Raw genomic sequence first — 20,808 nt, forward strand, 5'->3', positions numbered from 1 at the left:
AACCCACCTTCTGGATAGAAAGGTAGTGCATGATTGGCTAATACGGAACAAAATGTGCTCGATGATGTGCTTTCATCGAGGACATCGTTGTCATCAGGGGATATACAGTAAATGTTCAGGAGCTATCCTACTACACATCTAGAGGCTTTAGAAACAGATTGAATGGCAAACTAGTTTCCCCTAAGATATCCTCTGAATCCTGCCCTTCGATGGCCTGACTAATGCACTGACTTTCAAAGTAAGAGTGTATACCTGGAAATTAACTAGAAACAAATAGGCTCTTCCTTTTAGGAGCATGATTGTGGGCAGAGCCTGGGGAAAAAAGAATCTGGGAGGTAAGTGTTCATGCTGTCTTACTGATAACTATTTGGTGACTTCCAACACATGCCACAAGAAGTCAAAGGAAGGGTGTCATGTCCCCAGTATTCTTCTTTGGAAAGGGATTCACCTTTGGGGAAATGATGGCATTGAAGGAGGAAAGAAGAGCTGGCCTCCGAGAGCAGCTTCCTTTCCCTCTTTAACAAACACAGTCATCTCGCCAGTGAAAGCGTCTCAGTGTCAAGTTTGGTTTAATGCTTTCCTAGAGAAACATGTCTGCATGCATTTATTCCTTGTGAAGCCATCCAAAGAGATTTAATTCTTTGGCAGTCATAATTTTGTGTGGTTTCTTTAATTGCTAATTTGTTTAAATGGCTTTTAGCTTTACAGTTTCCCTTTCGGAAATGTTACTTTCATTGCTAATTGCTAATTGCCATAGAGATTGGAGTCATAGAGATTGAGGCATAGAGACTGGAGGTACAGTATGAGGTACGGGCGGGGTGGGGAGGGGAGGACAGGGTGGGAAGCGTTGTTGCCGCACACAGACTGTGGCAAAACAAGTTTGTATCAGAATCCGGCTCCGGTTGAAGAGTGGTGAAATGTCACACTTACACAGAGATCTGCTTTGAAATTAGATTTTTTTTTTTTTTTAAAGAATCTTGACTCACTTCTTTAAATTAAAGGCTGGCGGTGGGGAAATCAAATAAAACTCAGAGCCACCCAAACGCAATGTATTCAACACATGAAATGGAAAGCCCCAGTGCAGGTTGCCCTGTGCCCAGTAACACATTTAGAGGTGGTTCCCGGCTGGCTGTGAGGCGCTTCTCGGCTATGGCTGATTTCTGAGCTCTTTCTTTCCCCGCCCCCACTCTTGACAGGTTTAAGGGAAACCACAGGCTCGGAGAGTGACGGGGGTGACTCAAGCAGTACCAAATCCGAAGGTGCCAACGGGACAGTCGCAACTGCAGCAATCCAGCCGAAGAAAGTTAAGGGAGTGGGCTTTGGAGATATATTCAAAGACAAACCAATAAAACTAAGACCAAGGTCGATTGAAGTAGAGAATGACTTTCTACCGGTGGAGAAGGTAGGTTCGACAGTTTCTGTTTTATTTCAACACAGTGTGGAGTACCCAAAAGTCCTGTTTAGGGCATCTGAGACTTCTTGTTCCTCTTCTGGGGGTGTCGGCATCCTCACAGGCTAGCTGTTTGCCTTCTCCCCTTTGAGGCTCTCCTTCTGTGTTTCTGGAAAGTCTCATGCTCTAGTTTGCGTCTACTCTTCTTACTGACCTCTCCATGGAATGAGTCTTGGTATGACTTTTCAAATGGTTCTGCACTTCTCCATTCCCCTCCACCACGACCCCCCCCCCCACCAAAAAGGCCCTCATGCTTGGACCCAGCTAAACACATGACGATGACACTTTCGAGCACAGACCAATCTATTACTTCTCCTTGTCCATTTCTTTAGTGCTTCATGCCTGGTTGTGTTGACTGGTTCTGCACTAGACCAAAGGAGTTGTGTGGGTTTTTTCTCTAGGAGTTAGGTGGGAATGATTTCTAGACCGCTGAAAGGAAGTCTCCCGCATGTGTGTAGGATGGAGATGGGCCGTGCTGTGACTCCCTGCGTCGCTACCATCAGGAAGCTGGCTGTTTTCTTCTACCTCTCTGGTTCTGGGTTGCGAGAGGCAGACAGTGTGTTGCTGCTGAGTACGCGGTTGCTACAGCAACACACCCAGAGCCATCGAGCTTGTGGCTGTCAGTGACATCTACTGTGGTACACTTCTGAGCCCCATAGCTTCACTTAGGACTTGAGAAATACTGTGGAATTTTCCAGATTGTATTAAGCTACACCCATGCTGTGCTTAAGGAATGTTTGTTAATTTGATTTAGTGCCAAAACTTTTGATGTTTGTGCCAGTAGGCTCAGGGGATTGGGCACTGGCAGCATCTCTAATGCAGGTTTATCAGTGGTTTTTACATGTTTTTCATTTTTCAGGTGAGATGAATTTTTTAGAAGTTGCATCACCTTCCACAGCTGTAGAACTAGCTGCCTCTTTCCCCCAGCCCCCAGCAACCTTGCCTGGTGTCATCATGCATTAGAATCTGGAAAGGAAACTTTGGGACACTTCAGACCCCTAGAGATGGAAAAGGCAGGAAGAGGCAGAGACTTAGACGTGAAAGAATGTTCCATTTGCATTTTCCTTTCACTGCAGCTTATCTGAGCCAGCTTTGTTTCTTTCAGTAAGCAGCCTATGATACCTCTCGAGGTCTGAAAGCTATCTAGTTGGTATCCCAGCTTGCGAACCCATTTCTCCATCACATGATTGCTTTCAGATTCCTGTAAATATTTACAAAAGAACAAGTCCCCATCTTGGGAAGAAACAGTGAATGTAGTTCTTCTTCATTTTACTCAACTGGTTGAAATGAATGTGACCATTGACTCAATCAACAAGCAGTTAATGCCTTTTATTTGCTTTATGATTCTTGGTCTTAGATTCTTCTCTGCGTAGGACATCATGTGTGTGTGCGTGCGCACGCATGTGTGTGTGTGCCTGTCTGTGTGTGTGACTTTTGCCTATTGCTATGAATATTTGTTTTAAGCACAATAGTAAATTGGGTAGCGTCACATGTAACACCCCCGAGCTTGGATCTCAGCCCACTTCTGCGAACCCCAGGGCCGCGTGCCCAGCTGCTGACTTGCACATCTCCACCTGACAATCTTAAATTCTTACTAGCTTGCCCAACCCTGAACTCCTCCCCATTCCCCTCGAACCACTCTGCCCACAGCCTTCCCCATCTCGGGGGGAAGGCAATGCCACTCCCACTCCTGCACAGCAGGACTAAAGCCTTGGGGTTTTCCCTGACTTCTCCTTCTCTCACAATCCACGCCCCACCCGTCAGGTGACTCCATCAGCTCCACTGCCCCTGAACTTCCGACACCCGCTAACCCCCTCCCCTTTGATGGTCCCCTGCTCTCTCACCATGACTCACTGGCCTCCTAATAGGGTTTCCTGCTTCTCCCCTTCCCCCTAGAGTCTCATCTCCACAGTGAAGCCAGGGTGATCCTTCGAACGCCCAAGTCCAGTCATGGCGCTCCTCTGCTCGTGTCCCTGCAGAGGCTCCCCTGATTCTTGGTCTTAGAGTGAAAGGCCTTCCCCGGGCCCTCAGGCCAAAGTGACTAGGCTCCTTTACTACCCGGCCTTCCCCTCGCCTTCTCCCATTTCTTACTCTGTCCCAGCCCCTCACTCTCCCCTAAACATGCCAAGCACTCTCCCACCTGGGGCCCTTTCTCACAGTGCTTCCCTCTGGGTACCTCTGGGTAGACACCTGCTCCACCTGCCTACTGGCTGCCTGTCTCTTCTGCCTCTTCTCCCCAGAGAGAAGTCTTTGCTCAGACTTGACCTTTTCAGGGAGCCCTGCCCTGGTGCACTCATTCTAAAACCTGCCCTCTTGGCCTGTCCTGCTCACTTGTGCTTGGTTTCCTTAGCCTGCAACCCTTTCTAACGTAATAGTCATTTTATCATGATCATCATTTATTTTATTCCCTGATCTGTGCTCTGCGCTTAGAACACGGGCAGAACACAGTAGGTTAGGTGTTCAGTAAGTATTAGATGTACGGGTACTATCAAAACTGTATCAACATAGCACTCCCGACATTACAGACCTCTATAAAATGAGGGGACTGGATGGGAGAATGTAACAGTTATATAGTTGGAAATATAGTGGCTGTGTGGTTCACTGTGTTTTTGTGAAGCAGAGATTTACTGTATTGGTCTTAGAGACGTGACACGTTAACGTCATCAGAGTAATATATATGTGCATGTGCATGTGTGTGCATCTTGATTCATGATTTGTTTGCAGAAGGAAACCATGTGCTGGCAACAGTCTTAACCTGCTCTTCATTGTGAAGCCTCTGGGGAAAATGTCAACTTCCCAGCTTGCTTTACTGGCTGTGGACAATTTTTTTTACAGCATCTAAGAGGGCTTGAAACATCTCCACCCCTGTCGTTGGCACTACGGATGGTGGCATAGATTTACGGAACGAGAGCAGATGAGTGCGAATGTTTTACTAGTGCACAACCTGGTTCTTGTCACTGTTGAGATGGTTTTGTGTCCAGGATTTATGTTTGTGGAAGGAAGCTTCCTTTAAGAATTGGGCACGCAGGTTTGATTTTGCGGAAGCACAAATTGGATCTCATGTTAGGTGAGACCCAGGTGGTCTTCTACGTAGGCGGGGCAGTTGGCCATCCGAGATGGCTTGTTTGATAACTTGGGTGTAGGACAAAAAAAAAAAGGAAGCTGGTAATTTTTAACAACTGCAAGCCTATTTTATTTTTCATTCAAGTTGGTAAGTTTTGGGATCCACTTTTTTCTGTCACTAGAAAATTCTGTGCTTGTTTTCCCTGTGCTCTAATCCATACCAGCCTAACCCGAGTGACTAAATGCTGGTAATTATACCAGTACAGATACTATGTAACTCTCCCCGACCCCAACAATAGGGACATAGTGAGTAGTCTTGCCTCTCAATTTACTGAGCTATAAGGAAGGACCCCATTTATGAGTCCTTTTTATCACTGTGAGTGATTTGTTTGATGCACCATTTAATTGAAATACTTACAGATGAAATTATTTAATGTCTGGGATTTTGCTTCCAGTAATTTGAAAGATGGAAAAGTGTGTAGGGCACAAAGGAAATGATTGGTCATGAGTTGATAATTATTGAAACTGAATGGTGCATACATATGGGATCAGCACCCCGTACTCTCTTTTTTATATATATTGTAAATTTCCCTTGATAAAAGGTTAAAGAAATAAAGAAGAACCTTGGGAAAAAATATAACATTTAAACTAAGCCCAGAGTTAAGTATGTGTTGTATTAAAATAATAGAAAATACAGTGTGTCTAAAGATGAACCAAGTTGAATATCATAAGATTAGAAGGGGATGGGGGTGCCTGGATGGCTCAGTGGGTTAAGCCTCTGCCTTCGGCTCAGGTCATGGTCTCAGGGTCCTGGGGTCGAGCCCCGTATCAGGCTCTCTGCTCAGCGGGGAGCCTGCTTCTCCCTCTCTCTCTGCCTGCCTCTCTGCCTCCTTGTGGTGTCTCTCTCTCTGTCAAATAAATGAATAAAATTTTTAAAAAAATTATTAAAAAAAAGATTAGAAGAGGATGGTACCCTTGTCCTAGCTCGCTGGCCCTGACAAAATCATTTAACCTCAGTGAGGCCATATGTAAAATGGGAATACTCTGTATACCTGTCCCACCTCGTCAGACTTTTAAAAAATGTTATATAACAGAAAATACTCTGAAATTATAAATGTAACTCATTTCAACTAGTATTTATTGAGTACTGACTCTGTGTTCAGCACTGGGGACACAGTGGTAAGTAAGACTGGGTCACTGCTCTCAGGGAGCTGCAGAAAAATAAATAAGCCGTAATAATACAGTGCGGGACATGCCACAAGTTGAGATCACTTTGAGAACACAGTGCTGAGCTGTAGGAGCCCTTGGGCATAATAGGAAGTGATGAGTTGTGAGGGACACTGGAGAATGGGTGCTCCTGTATGAGTATATGTACCTCCTTCCTCCAGGAAGTAATGTTTAGACTTCCTGTAGGAAGTGATGCTCTTAGGCCCACAAGAAGTCATGTTTAGGCTGAGAACCATGGTGTCCAGTAGATATTCATTAAGCCAAGGAGCATAGAGTTATCAAGGTGAGAAGAGCAACATGTCTTGAAAGGAAATTAAAATAGCACAGAACATGTGTCAAGGCTTTAGCAGGGAGTGGGGAAAGATGAGAATAGAGAAGGAGCAGGGCCTAGATCAGGAAAGGCCTGGTGACTTGTTAAGGAGTTTGGACTTGATCTTAAAGGCAGTGAGGAGCTATCAGTGGGGAGCTATTTTCAACAAGAGAGTGGTACAGTCAGGTAGGTGGTTTAGAGAAAGTATTCCAGTTTACAGTGGGAGGAGTGGATTACAGAAGACAGGGTGACTAAAATTGAGGAGAGAGGTTAACAGAAACTTATGTTGGCTCTCCCAGTAAGCTCCCCACTGCCCCTACAGTCTAGGTTCTAAATCAGTTAATGAGTCAGTGGATGGGGAATCAAAATAACACTTTTGCTTCTTGTTTTCAGTATGGATATCCATTTCATCCAGCACTGCTTATTGAAAAGATCATCCTTTCTGCACTGCACAGCCTTTATCACCTTTGTCATAATTTAAGTAGCTATGTATGTGTTAGTCTGTTTCTGGGCTGTGTTGTGTTGGTCTATATTTGTCCTTGCACTTATTCTATACTACCTCAATTACTGTAGCTTTATAGTCAGTCTTGATACCTGGAAATTTAAGTTCTCAATCTTTGTTCCTCTTCTTCAAGATTTCCTGGGCTATTCTTGACCCCTTGCATTTTCGTATAAATTTTAGAGTCAGCTTGTCATCTCCCCCCACCAAAAAATAAACAAACAAACAAACAAACAAACAAAACCTTTGGGATTTTGATTGGGGTTGCATTGACTCTATAGATATGTTTGAGAAGAATTGATACCTTTCCAATCCATGAACATGGTATATTTCCTCTATTTACGTAGATCTTATTTCATTTTGTGAAATTTCCTCAGAGCTGTACACTTAAGATTTGTGCACCTTTCTCTACCTATGTTATATAGCAATGTTGTTATTGATGAAGGCAAAGTTGAAAGATATAGATGAGTGTGAGAGCCAAATGGGCCTGCCAGCTGATCCCAGAATTAGACAGATCCACTCACCCACTCTCAGCAACATTATAGTAAAGCAGACCCATGTGCGATAGAAGGGCCTAACCCTTGGGGGACGAACAGAGGCTAACTTCGAAGAGGAGAAAAGAGAAGAGTTGAGCTGAACATGCCTTTATTTTTCTGAAATTCGCTTATAGAAGAAGTCATTTCATTCTCCCAGAGGAAAGTGAGTAAGGGAGCAGAGAGTTCCAGGAGTGTCCAGGTGTGTCCAGAAAGTGTCCATTTGGGATCCCTTTTGCATGGCAGGGAACATCAAGAGAAGAGATAGTTTTTCTCGCTGACAGCTTTGAAGTGTTGTCCTAGATGGTTTGGGGAGATGCTTTGAAGGTAGAATGAAGAAATTTGATAGTATGTGGAGGATAAAGGAGAGGAAGAACTTGAAGATGATGCTTTGGGCAACTGGCTTCAGCACCTGGGTGGTAGTATCATTCCCTGGTTAGAGACTGCTGGAGAAGAGAGATATCTGGGGAGGAGAGAGGTCATGGGTTATCTTAGACTAGCTGGATTTCTTAGGTACTTGTGGAACCATCAAGTGGAGGCATCCAGCAGGCTCTTGGATAAGTAAGTCTGGTGACTGAGAGAGAACTGTACACTTAGGTTTGAAGTCATCAGCCTAGAGACTGGGTTGGAAGGCTATAAGCAAGAAGGCAATCTGGACAGGACCTTATTCTCATGAATACAGCTGGTACCTTCTGTCCTTCACCTGTGGACCCAGGAGGGAATTTCCTCATCAGGCTGCTTCCCTGTGACCCCAGCCTAGCCCCATCTTTTTGTGAACTCCTTCCGTTTTCATGAGTCACTCAGATGATCACTCTGACCAAACACTTAGGGAAGGGAATGGCAGGTATTATACATGGGTGGGTAAATGACAGATACCCAGGAGAATCTCCAGGACCTAACCTGACAGGCCTTTTGTAGAATAATCTTGGCTTTTTTTCCTCTCTTTTTTGTAAAATTTAATTTTATTTTTTCAGTGTTCCAAGTTTCATTGTTTATGCACCACATCCAGTGCTCTATGCAATACGTGCCCTCCTTAATACCCACCACCAGACTCACTCATCACCCCACCCCTCTCCCCTCCAAAACCCTCAGTTTGTTTCTCAGAGTCCACAGTCTCTCACGGTTCATCTCGCCCTCCGATTTCCCCCAACTCACTTCTCTCCGTCTCCCAATGTCCTCTGTGTTATTCCTTATGCTCCACGAGTAAGTGAAACCATATGATAATTGAGTCTCTCTACTTGACTTATTTCACTCAGCATAATCTCCTCCAGTTCCATCCATATTGATACAAAAGTTGGGTATTCATCTTTCTGATGGAGGCATAATACTCCATTGTATATATGGACCATATCTTCTTTATCTGCTCATCTGTTGAAGGACATTTTGGCTCTTCCCGCAGTTTGGCAACCGTGTCCATTGCTGCTATGAACATTGGGGTACAGATGGCCCTTCTTTCCACTACTATCTTTGGGATAAATACCCAGTAGTTGATGCCAGCTTATTCCATGTTCAGGTTTGTACATTGGTTGCTTACTGGATTCCCCACAAAGAAATTCTCCAAGAAGCTCCTTTCCCATGGTCTTTCTGTCTTAGCTGATTACCATTTGTGACTTCTGATGTCTCCCTCTTACAGTGATCCTGTTTTCTTTCTTCATTTACGACCATATCCCACAACCCAATGTTGTGTTTGTGACAGTCTCTTCAACTCTAATCATCTTAGATCTCATTTTTCACCCAAATTAATGCCTTTATGATATCAACATTGTAGCTTTCACTTGTCACAGAGAGTGTTAGTTAAAATTGTATATAAATGAGCTACTAATCATTTTTTTAATCAACCAAATTGCAGTAAGAGAAATTTTACTATTTTTGTACATAAGCAGTCTTTTTATCCATTTAGTAAAAATTCATCAAGCTGTATACTTAAGTACAATTAAAAATTGTAAACAGTTAAAGTGATGATCTTCATTCATTAAAAATGAGAGATTTATGTCTCTAATCCTTTGAAGACTAGAAATAAGCTCTGGGGATCTTCAGGAGCTAAAGGTGTCTTCTTTGACTAATGAAACCCAACTCGGTCAAAACTTTGTTATGATTTCCTGAGACCTATAGTATTGGATGACCCTCCTTTTGGTTGAATGATAAGATTATGTGACATCTCTTGAGCAGTTGGAAAATCCATGGGTTTTAATGAGTAGATGGTGTTAAGATGCCCACTGGTTGCCTAGGTGAATGGTCTGGGGTTTTCAGACTTTGTTTTCTGTGTTCTCTTTCCCCAAAGTGTCTCTGTTAAGTTTCCTTATCTAGGAGAAGTAAGGACAGGGGTGTTAGTAGGAAAAGGGAACAAGACACAGTGTTAAAGAACTACTCTTTGACATGTTAGATGTTGTTTACTGTTCTACATATGCTTGACACAGACTTTCTAAAACACTCAGCTTAGTAGTTATTTTCTAAGAAATGTTTAATTGCAGCCAGAATATGACCAAGGATCGCATTCGCGGAAGGCCTTAAATTTGTGTTTTTAAGAGTGTAGTGGTTATAAAGCATGCAGGCCAGATTGCCTGGGTTCACATCCCACCTCTGACTCTTCCAGGGACAGACCACTTAAGCACTCAGTACTTTAGATTCCTCATCTGTAAAATTAGAATACCAATGGGACGTTTTCCATATGGTTGTCACGAGGAATGAGTAACACACAAAAAAAAGGATAGAAAAGTGCGTGGCTTATAATCATCACTTGATTAATTTTCATAGTTATTATTGCTGCCCTTCTGGTTATTAGAACAGAAGGAGTGCCTGTAAATAGCAGTGCGGTTTCCAGGATCATTTCTTTAACTTTTTCTTATAGAAAAATTCAAACTCACAGGAGGAGAATTGAATTTTGCTATGTCTGGATAGCTGTTTGTTTGACATCATCATGTCTTAAATATTAGCCATTAGAAAGTAAGTGCCATGATTTTGGACCTTGCCATCATATTCCTGTTTATAACTCCTTGAAAACCCTTGTTAAACTGTACTGGGCCCTCAATAAATATTTGTGGACTGGACACACAAATATAATGTTTTGTCCTAATCCAACTGAAATCATAAAGGAAGACTCATTATGTTTGGGGTCTGCTTGTGGTCTGGCTACAGATTCACTCTCTCGTTTGTCTATTAATTTGCTCATTCATTCACTTACTGAGGCTTTAATGAATGCCTTTTATGGATCTTCATTGGCAGCTCTGCAAATTTCTAGATAATAAATGAGCTCAATCCATTTGTAAAGGAGTTGGCTAGGTGGCATGTCTAGATTCTGTATGAGCATGATACCTACGTATTTTTTTTACCTGGCAGTATATTTATTTGTGATGAGGTGGGTCTGGTGTAGTTCACTGCAATGGAGTTAACACGTCCTCCCCTGCATCACGCCTTGAATCAGCTGTCACGTACAGGCCTCTCATTTAGTGCTTTGCAGTATGTATGCGTGGGAGAAAAGTGGGCAGGTATAAAAGTCACTGTGATGCAGGGGAAAGGGACTAGCAGAGGTACATCCAAAGCATCAAAGAGAATGCGGGAAGGAGCTACTACCTCTCCTAGAGGTCCCGAATGACGAGATGGGGTATCAGGAGCTCTTCTCAAGCAAAGTGAGATTTGAACAAAGTATTACAAGATAAATGGGCTTTCACGGTCCTGGCAGCGTGTGCACAGACAAAGAGAGAGCGTGGTTATGCAGAAGGGCTGTGTTTGGCTGGAGTGCAGGGGATGTGGTCCCGGTGGTGGAGGAGGAAGTAAGGCGCTGGAGGGGAGGTGGGCCCTGTTCCCCCAGGGCTCCGCCAGCTGCTTTACACAAGCTGTACTTCTTTTGGGTGACCTGGCCAGTTAGCGGAGGAGTTCCGCTTGGGAGTGGCATGATCAGATCGGCACTTTAGAGATAACTGGGGAAGTGCCCAGCAACGTGAACTGGAGATGGGGAGGAAGTAGCTGGGAGAGTTGCCAGCCCCGGGGCTCCGTGGTTGATGACTAATTGGCCAGGCCCCAGGAACTTCTAGTAGCTCTTGGAAAGGGGCAGATGGGCCCACCTCATGTACACTCTTCGAGCTGGGCCGTTGTAGCCTGGGTTGGCAGCAGAACTGATAGAAGAGCCAAGTTTCCTTTCAAAGAAAACTCTTTTGTTATTATGGGAAGCAAAAGGCTAGGACTCGGCATTCAGCTGTCTTTGTTGCGAGATAGGCTAAGGATGGAGAGATAATAAATAGGTGAAGTTGGGAAGGCATTGTTAAATTCATTTCTGTAGATATATTCATGAATGTTATCATGCGTCTCTGACACATACACATTTATTTATGTAGCATGTATGTGCAGCCAGCTTATGTGCCTAATTTGCCTTTTAATAAACTTTAATTTTAGGGACGCCTGGGGGGCTCAATCAATTAAGCGTCTGTCTTCAGCTCAGGTCATGATCCCGGGGTCCTGGGATCGAGCCCCGCATTGGGCTCCCTGCTTCTCCCTCTGCCTGCTGCTCCTCCTGCTTGTGCTCTCTCTCTTGCGCGCTCTCTCTCTGTCTCTCAAATAAATAAACAAGTAAGATCTTTTTAAAAAACCTTTTAATTTCAGAATAGTTTTAGATTTGTAGAATAGTTGTAAAGATAATACAGAGAATTCCCACAGAATTTTCAGAGAATTCTGTTCTTAACATCTCCTGTTAATATGGTATATTTGTCACAATTAATGAACCAGTACTAAGACATGATTATTAACCCAATTCCATCCTTTAGTCAGATTTCCTTAAGTTTTTCTTGATGTCCCTTCTCTGTTCCAGGATCCCATCTAGGACACCCCATTACAGGACATCTCCTCAGGCCCCTCTTCTCTCTGACCTTTTCTCAGATTTGCCATGTTTTTGATAATCTTGGCCATTTCAAGAAAATTTTCAGAATGCCCTTAAATTAGCATTTGTCTGACATTTGTCTCGTGCTTAGACCAACGTGGTGGATTTAGGGAGGAAGATCACAGTGGGGACTTGCCATTCTCATCACGTCGTATCGGGGCACATCCTGTCAACGTGACTTCTCACTGTTGTTGACTTTGGTCACCTGACTGAGGTCATGTTTATCAGGTTTCTTCACTGTAGGTTGTTCTGGTTTTTTCCCTTCTCTAGATTCAACTTTTAAAAAAAGATTTTATTTATTTATTTGGGAGAGAGAGAGAGACAGAGATAGTGACAGAGATAGCAACAGAGAGCATGAGCAGGGAAGAGAGGGAGAAGCAGGCTCCCCGCTGAGCAAGGGGCCTGCCATGGGGCCGGATCCCAGCACCCTGGGATCACGACCTGAGCCGAAGGCATACGCTTCACCGGCTGAGCCACCCAGGCACCCCTAGATTCAACTCTTCCTAAAGAGTTGAATCACATTGTGTACCTTACACTTGAGTGGGGGGTTCCGCTGTCCTCCTTGAGGGATGAGTATCATCATAGATTAGTGGGAATTCTGTGCCGGCAATTTGTCTATCCTCTCTGTACTAATTAAGTTTTGATAATTAATTTTTGATAAGGTGCTTTTTTTATCTGCCCCCTAAATTCCAGATGTTAATTCCCTCCCGCCCACACCACCTTGCCATTTGCATCCTGCTGACATCTCCCACGTTTGTTTCCTTGTGTGATATACCAACAGACCTATGTCTTATTTACCCAAGCAGATTGCATATTTCTTAAGCACTGCGATGGCATCTCATTCAAAACCCCCAATACCACAGGCAGTTACTAAATATTGAATAAGTGGCTTTTAAATTAGTACAATTAAAAAAATTCAAAAATTCCTCATAGGAAAGTGAAAACGGGCCCTCGGAGTCTGAGCACATGAGAAGTGTGGTAAGGTGAGGGTACTCTTAACTTGGCACCCTGCCTTGTGATGTCGCCCTGAGTTTGAGATAGTGGCTACTAGGCTGCTTACTTTGTACCAGCTACTTTATTAAGCACTCAACATATTACCTATTTAATCTTGCAGACAACCCTATAGACTGGTGCTTTTATCCCCATTTTATAGAAAAGGAAACTGAGGTGAATGGAGGTTAAATGAGTTGCTCAAAATCACACCCCTGCGAAGAGGTCCAGCTGGGATTTTTGATCTCAGACACGCTGGCTCTAGAGTTTTGATCTCTTAACCACTGGGCTCTAAATCCATGGAAGTGGTGATTAAAATGGTATCTCATTTGGGGCCAAAACAAGATTGCTAATTAAATATTTTATTCCAGTCTGTGAGGATACTACCACTGACATGGCTGGCAACAGTTTTGCTGGAGTTTTCCTAGGGTGAAATGTTTCTGTAAAGCCACGGCTGTTTTTCCCTTCTTAGGTTTTTTTCTTTTTTCTCCTCTTCCTTCTTCTTTTTCTTTTAATGAGTAATTTCTGTGTATTACCACTAATTTCACATCTTTAAAATATGGGTATTTTTTACCATGGACATTTCACATAGAAATGCCCATATTCTAGCTCTCTGTCACTCCCCATCAGATTATCTGCTGAGAGATAGTGGGCTTTTTATTTTCTCTCTGGTGTTTTTAAACAGAAGTGGCCGCTGGGTCCTGCCAAATAAACACTCCTTCAGTGTGTTCCTTGTCTGAATGGTCGCACCTGTGGGTCCCCAGGAGACAGCTACGTTCCTGCCGCGAGGGAGGAGGACCTTCTCGCAAAGCCACCCAAGCCTTGAATCGGCCCTGGCTTCCTGAACCGTAAACAAATGCGAGCTTTGTTCTCCCTAGTGCTCATTTGGTCCCAAGTATGACTCAGGGTTAGGCTGGGTCCTTCAGGCTCTGTGCCTTTGGCTGTTGGAAGGAAGTGGGAGGGTCCCAGGGTAGTTCTGGGACCTTTTCAAACTGAAGAAAGGAGGCTGGCTGCAGGATGGGAGAAGAGGTATTTCTTTCTTTGCTTTTCGAGATGTAGTAAGTCCCCTTAATCTTGCATCTTGTCTGCGCGGGTTTTCTAACAAGGCTTGTAATGGATTTGCCCTGGTGGGTTCCAAGAAGTGTCTGCCGGCCAGGATCCCCCTGGGGCTGGAGTGGCGGGGAGCTGTGGATATTGTAAGGAAGAACCTATAGTGCGGAGGAGTCTTTTCTCAAGTCAGATGCTGCACTGGAACTCTGTAGCTGTTTTAATCCCCCCACCCCTTTGGTCAATCCGGCCATTGATTTTTACAGATGTTTTCAATTTCTCTGTGTCTTGGGTTTTCATGTGCTCACACTGCAGAGAGTCATTTAGATGGGCAGTTTGCACAAGCAGTAACTGTTACACCATGCCACCGAGAGCTTTAGCAATTACAGATGTTTGTGCAGTAAACAAATCCAGCTTGCTCTTCAGGTTAACTTAGGAGAGAAGAGTGTGTCCTCGCAGAGTGGGCCAGCTGCGGGCATTTCACTCTTGGGAGGCATGGACATTGGGAGTTTTCCTGGTGAGTGGAGAAGCTGTGAGTAGTGACTCCTGGGTGCTGCTGAGCTGTTTTTTGTTGTTGTTGTTGTTGTTGTTTTTTAATTTATAGAGGTAAAGATGTTTGGCTAATTGTGTAGGACTGAGCATTTATATTCATTTGCTTCTATATACACAGTCGAATAAAAACACTCAATTATTTGACTTTTCTAAAAGTTTGCTAGTGATAAGTGGTCTCGTTTCTCTCTGTGACTTGTTCATATTTATCTACCTAAAAGCAGAAGTCTGTCATTTTCCAAACAGAAAATAAAATTCCCTAAATAAAGCACAGGATAAGTAAGGCTTGCAATGCGTCATATGTCTTCCATATTCCTGTCTCTTGTTAAAAAAATTGTAAGGGGGAGAGTGGATGATATCTATAAAACATGTCTCTTTGTGCCTTTTTCTATTGGCTTTAACTTGTAATGTCTTCAGAATTACATGAAAAGGAAGGTAACATGACAAAAGGAAACACATTGTTTTAACACATTACTTTAAGAGTAGGAGAACTTCTTGAAAAGTTTTTTAATGGCGTCTGTAGCTTGTCTAGAAGGACGTGAGTGCAGACAGCAGCTGGCTAAAATAAAAAATATACTCATCTGTGATGGATTGAGAGAGTTTTCTTGTTGAAAGCTATCTTAAATTTGCTGCTTATTATTATTATTATTATTGCCAGATAGCATTGTTCTGAGTTCTGAAAAGTAGACATGACAATTAGATATTTACGTGCAAAATTCAGCTGGTGCCTGAGAAAGGAGTGAAAGTATGTTGATTGTAAAACGTGACCTACAGAAAAGGCTCAGCAATGGTACTTGGCTCCCGCAGGAGCCTCTCTGGCTCCCTCAGGCTAGGGCCTGGAGATGACACAGACAGGGAAGCCCCTGGGACCCTTAAAAGTTTTGTGACGTCAGAACTACTAATTTGCATTATTGAATGCTTCCCCCAGTCCTTTGCTTATTTGCTTCTCAAAATGGAAATAGCCCTGTTACTTCTCTGATTACAGGAGTTCTTTGCAATAATTATTACAATAATAAAAACTCAAAGTTAAAGAATATGAATAAATTGCCCTTAATCCTCTTATCCAGAAACAACCATTTAATATGTATCCTTCCAGACTTTTATCACAACGGTAGTGCCCGTGCAGTATACCCCTGAGGTCATATTAAATGTTACCTGATTTTGGAACTTAACATATAATGGACCCCCCTTTTCTTTCAGACAAGCACACGGTCATCCCTTGTACAGGCGTACCACCATTTATTGAACCGATCCTCCTGTAATAACTATTTAGGTTGCCTCCACATTTTTAATATTAAAAATGGCATTCTTATATATGCATCACTGTGTCTGCCCTGGTTATTTTTTCGGGCTCAATTTTTAAGAGAGGAATTTCCAGGTTAAAGGCTGACCTAATTCTGGCTGGTTTTGTTTGTAATGAAAATAACCTAAGTACATGGTAAAAAAATTCCAACACAACAAAAGTTAAGACTTTCTTAGTCTCATACACTCAGCTTTAATTCCCAGTGGAAATCCCCATAAAAGCTTTCTTTGTATGCCTACAGAAATGGAGAATGTTTGGGGGTGCTTGGGTGGCTCAGTCGGTTAAGCATCTGCCTTCAGCTCAGGTCATGATCTCAAGGTCCTGGGATCGGGCCCCACATGACACTCTTTGCTCAGTGGGGAGTCTGCTTCTCCCTCTCCCTCTCCCTCTGCCTGCTGCTCCCCCTGCTTGTGCTCTCTCTCTCTCTCTCTGTGTCAAATAAATAAAATCTTTTTAAAGAAAGAAATGTAGAATGTTTTTATCACAGTAAAATATACATAATACCATTTATCCATCGTTAAGTGTATAACCAATGGCATTAAATATGTTCATGTTAATGTGTAACCGTCATCACCATCCATCTCCAGAACCCAGAGCTTTTTTGTCTTCTCACAATGAAACAATGTACCCATTACAACACTAACTTCTCATTCTCCCCTCTTCCTAGCAACTACCTTTCAGCTTTCTGTCTCTGTGAATTGGACTCTGCTGGGTAGCTCTTATAAGTGGAGTCATAGGATACTTAACCTTTTGTGCCTGCCTTACTTTACCTAGCATAATGTCTTCGAGGTTCATCTACGTTGTAGCAGGTGTCGGAGTTTCCTTCCTTTTTAAGGCTGAATAATGTTCCACTGTATGGCTATATCACAATTTGTTGATCCATTCTTCCATTTATTGACATTTAGGGTGTTTCTGCATTTTGGCTACTGTGAATGAGTACTGGCCTACTGATACCTATGTGAGTCCTGGCTCTCAGTTCTTTTGGGTATATTCCCAGAAGTAGAGTTATTGGATCATATGTAATTCTATTTTTAATTTTTGTGAAGCTGCCTTACTGTTCTCCACAGCACCTGTGCCATTTTGCATTCCTACCGGCAATGCCTGGGGGTTCCAGTTTCTCCACATCCTTACCAGCACTTGTCATTCTCTGTTTGTGTGTTTTGTAATAGCCACCCTAATGGGTGTGAAGTGGTAGCTCATTGCTGTTGGAATTGGTGTTTAATGTATGTTCATGTTGCCTATCACAAAGAGAAAAAGATACCATTCTTCTCATCGTAGAATAATGAGTTGAGGAAAAGGTCCTCTGTCTGAAAAGCCCCGTGAACTAGCATGTCAGATACATAGTCCCAAGAGATGGCAGATGGCTTGAGGGAAGGACTAGGCCCCCTGTTCCCGAGTCCCTAAAGAAAAGAGGAGCCAGGAACCCAGGTGGTTGCTTGCTTTCTGGGTTTCATGGTGACTAGGACTGCTTCTTTTCACCCCACCCCCCAAAATATTACGGAGAGTGGATTCAAAATAGTTCTTCTGTGAAAAGATGAATTTCTTTTTTGTGCTATCATTAATTCAAAATGATAGTACCTCATTTATCCTGCAAAGTAGGGAAAGCCAGTTTTATGATTGACTTTTTCTGTCCTTACCTTCTGCTCTAGGATTCTTTGGGGATAGGAAGTGAAAGTCCTTTCTTTTGCACATTCACCGAATCATTCATTTGATTCAATTGATATTTTTTCAGTGGGGTGGACAAAAGTATCTACAAATCTTTCATTGTGGCTCTCTTTTCTTCTTTACTTATATTAATAACTATTTCATAATATTTATAATCTTGAAGTTTGTGGATGCTTTGCATTCCTGAAAGTCAAGGTTTTATAAATCTCTGTGTGGCCGTTAAACAGATCAGGCATATGTGCCTCACTAGTCTTTTTTTGCTGATATTCTCACTACCTGTAAAATGATAGTTTAGACAACTGAATTTCAGTGGGATGGTTTAAGTTGAGTGCTCTATAAAAACGGGCAACTTTATTTTTGTTAAGATTGTATCTATCTATTTATTTATTTATTTGAGAGAGAGCATGCATGCGCTCACCCTCGAGTTGGGGTAGGAGCAGAGTGAAAGGGAGAGGGAGGGGAAAGAACCTCAGGCAGAGTCCATGCTGAGTGCAGAGCCCGATGTGGGGTTCATCCCACAGCTCCGAAATCACGACCTGAGCCGACACCAAGAGTCGGGCACTCGACCGACTGAGCCACTCGGGCATCCCCAAACTGGCAACTTTCAAATAAACTGCCCAGCTCACTTTGCACGATGATGCACCTTTTCTTACATTTAGAGAATTTAGATCACGAAGTTTGTTAGTCAGCAACCTGTTTTGTACTTTTCTGTGGCATCAGAGGCCATTTAGAAAGGATGAGATGACAGCCTATTCTCAATGCAGGCTTTTAAAGGTGGCGGCCAGCTCCCACACAGATGTGCACCCATAAACCCTCTTGAAGCAAATGCAAGCAGAGGCACAGTAACCCCTACTTATACCTCTGATGGAGCTTTCTCTTTCTTTCCCTCAACCTGGGCTATAAAATGAACAATTGACAAATTAAGAGTGAGCGGGAATTGCCTTAAAAGCTGCTTCTTCATCAAAAGGCCATCGTCAAGCCACTTCATGGATGGCCCCTGACTCAGGAGTGTCACCTCAATTAAACTTACACTTGAACCTTTAGGAATAGAGGAGGCAATGTTTGGACAACTAAAGGCAGGTATTTGGGGTCTCTGTCACTTAGAAGCTGTATTTCTGTTTGCCCATTTAAGATGAGGAAGTTAGAAGTGGTAAAGATGAATTTACTGCCTCATTTTCTTTTTTCTTCTTTCACTTGCTAAGCATTTTCACCCACCAGCGATTTTAATATGTTTTGCTCCATTTGTTTTGGTAGCATCTGTTCAGTCTGTTCTTTTTATTTTGATTTCGTAGTTGGGTTTTTCATTTTCTCTCTGTACCAGAAGCACTTTTTCCAAGAGTTCTTGAGTACCTTTTCTAGACTATTAAGGAAGTGGATAAGAGAAGTAATGATGTAAAGTATCAAGACGTTTAATCCTGGAGTAGTCCCGACTTGCCCCCCCAACCCCGTACAGTGCTAGCCTTGTGTGGTTGCTGCACCGAGAGAGCTGCCCATGTTATGTGTCCCGTGTGTCTCATTTCAGATAGAGCTCCTTTGCTTCAAACCCTAGTACCCTCCACATTCACACGTTGTTAGAAACTGAGAAAGTCGGCTTGCTCGTAATTTAGAATCCTAATTTTTTTCCGTTGACGGGAATACAGCTATTGTTGTTTTTTTATTTGAAAGAGGCTGAAATGTTACAAAGCTGGTAACTCTGTGCCCACACATATAAGTAATGTGCCCGGGCAAGACACGTCACACCGTCTCTTTGCAGTATAGAGGTGAGCGGGACGTAATGGATGGGTGACCTTATTGTGCTTCCCAGGAAGGGGATAGGATCTGTAACATTTTGGTGTAATTTTTGTGTGCACTGCCTGAGTTCAAACAACTCCAGGTTTTCCCAACTAGAGCCTTCTTCAGTCATAGGTCAGTAGGCAGGAGAGCAAAAAAGTGTCCAAATAAGACATGAAAAGAGGCCTGGACAAAATTAGTGAGGCCAAAAGAGATACAGCCAGGTCAGGAGAGGGATCGCTGTTACCAAGTGCTAAGAAATGATTTTATGGGGCCGTGGAGCAGTATGCTTGCATGTAACCCATCCCTGACTTGAGTCTAGAAAGTCTATATGAAATGAAGATTCTAATGTGGGTTGATCATCTTGTCATGAAACTCAATGACTAGAAAGAGACTGGGGTATCCAGAGAGGCAGTGACTGAAGGCAGTCACTGGAGTGAATGGAAATGGTCAAGAAACTAGAAATTGGGAGCTGTGGTCCTCATTGCAAAGAGAGAAGGCTAAATGGAGTTTGGGAGATAAAGAAAAAAAGAAAATAAATAAATGGTGTTTGGGAGGAAGTGAAGAATTACGTGGGGTTTGAGGGTTGCTTATTCTCTGGTCCCCCGGTGGCTGAAAAGGGGGAGCCCTCTATAACCTGAGGCATGGTGGTCAGGTTAGGAATAAGGGGGAAGTGGCCAATACTGAGGCCTGATAAAGTCTTCCTCGTTTATGGCAAAGAGGATGTGGAAATCTTTTCCTGAAAGTCCTCATAGAATTGGGTAGATAGATAACATCTCTCTGAAATAAATTAAGTGTAGTAACTCAGGAGTTAGGGAATAGGTTAGAAACTCCAGAAGTTCCATGCTTGCTCTTTGTCCTCCTTTGTCACTGTCTTTTGTGAATCTATGTTGTTTTCCCTGCACGGAGCCTGTAGCGGGACTTTGTGGAAGGCACAGAGAGGAACTGCTGCTCTCAGGACCTCAGAAGTGGAAAGCACTGAAAAGAACGTTCTCCATTGTCATAGAAAAGGACAAGAATTTCTCAAGGCCAGAAAATACATCAGCTGGGAGATTTTACTGTGCACATTCTCTGCCCCCTACCTCTGTAAAACAAACAAAACGTACCTTTAAAAAAAATAACATAGAACTATAAAAAGTGCCATTTAAGAAAGCCCATGATTAAAATAGGTGATTTCATGTTTTGTTTTGTTTTGTTTTCCAAATGAGGGTTTTCTTCCTCTCTATTTTGTGTGTGTTACAGAGAAAGAAGAGAATGGGGAAATATTTTAGGACAGGAAAATGAGAACATGCAAAATGAGTAATGGAAGATGTAGCATTCCTTCATTTAGTGAGGATCTAATTTGCCTAAAACTCATCATGCACCCTAGAGAGAATTTTGAGCCTTAAGAGAACTCCTTCTGTACCTGAGATTTGCTACTAAAGAGACTTGTAACTTTGAGTGAGTGAATGAATATGCCTGATCGCCCAGCACAAAGCTGAACTCAACTTTTTCTCCAGCAAACCAGAAATCATTCCACCAAAATATTCCTC

The 20,808-nt window shown here is 42.9% G+C and overlaps 1 protein-coding gene across 3 annotated transcripts in view; it reads left to right on the top strand.

Annotated features, from left to right (window-relative positions):
* SH3KBP1 (SH3 domain containing kinase binding protein 1) overlaps positions 1-20,808 on the top strand; it is a 244,058-nt gene that overhangs the window by 108,480 nt on the left and 114,770 nt on the right. For 2 of the 3 annotated variants that reach the window (XM_059384727.1, XM_059384726.1), the window contains exon 5: positions 1,197-1,402. In XM_059384727.1, coding sequence (XP_059240710.1) covers positions 1,197-1,402 — 206 coding nt within the window. Of the gene's footprint in view, positions 1-1,196; positions 1,403-13,850; positions 13,972-20,808 lie in introns of those variants that run through there. The other variant, XM_059384728.1, reaches the window with a different exon arrangement.

The sequence above is a fragment of the Mustela nigripes genome, chromosome X (assembly GCF_022355385.1).
Source record: "Mustela nigripes isolate SB6536 chromosome X, MUSNIG.SB6536, whole genome shotgun sequence".
In the NCBI taxonomy this organism is placed as follows: domain Eukaryota; kingdom Metazoa; phylum Chordata; class Mammalia; order Carnivora; family Mustelidae; genus Mustela; species Mustela nigripes.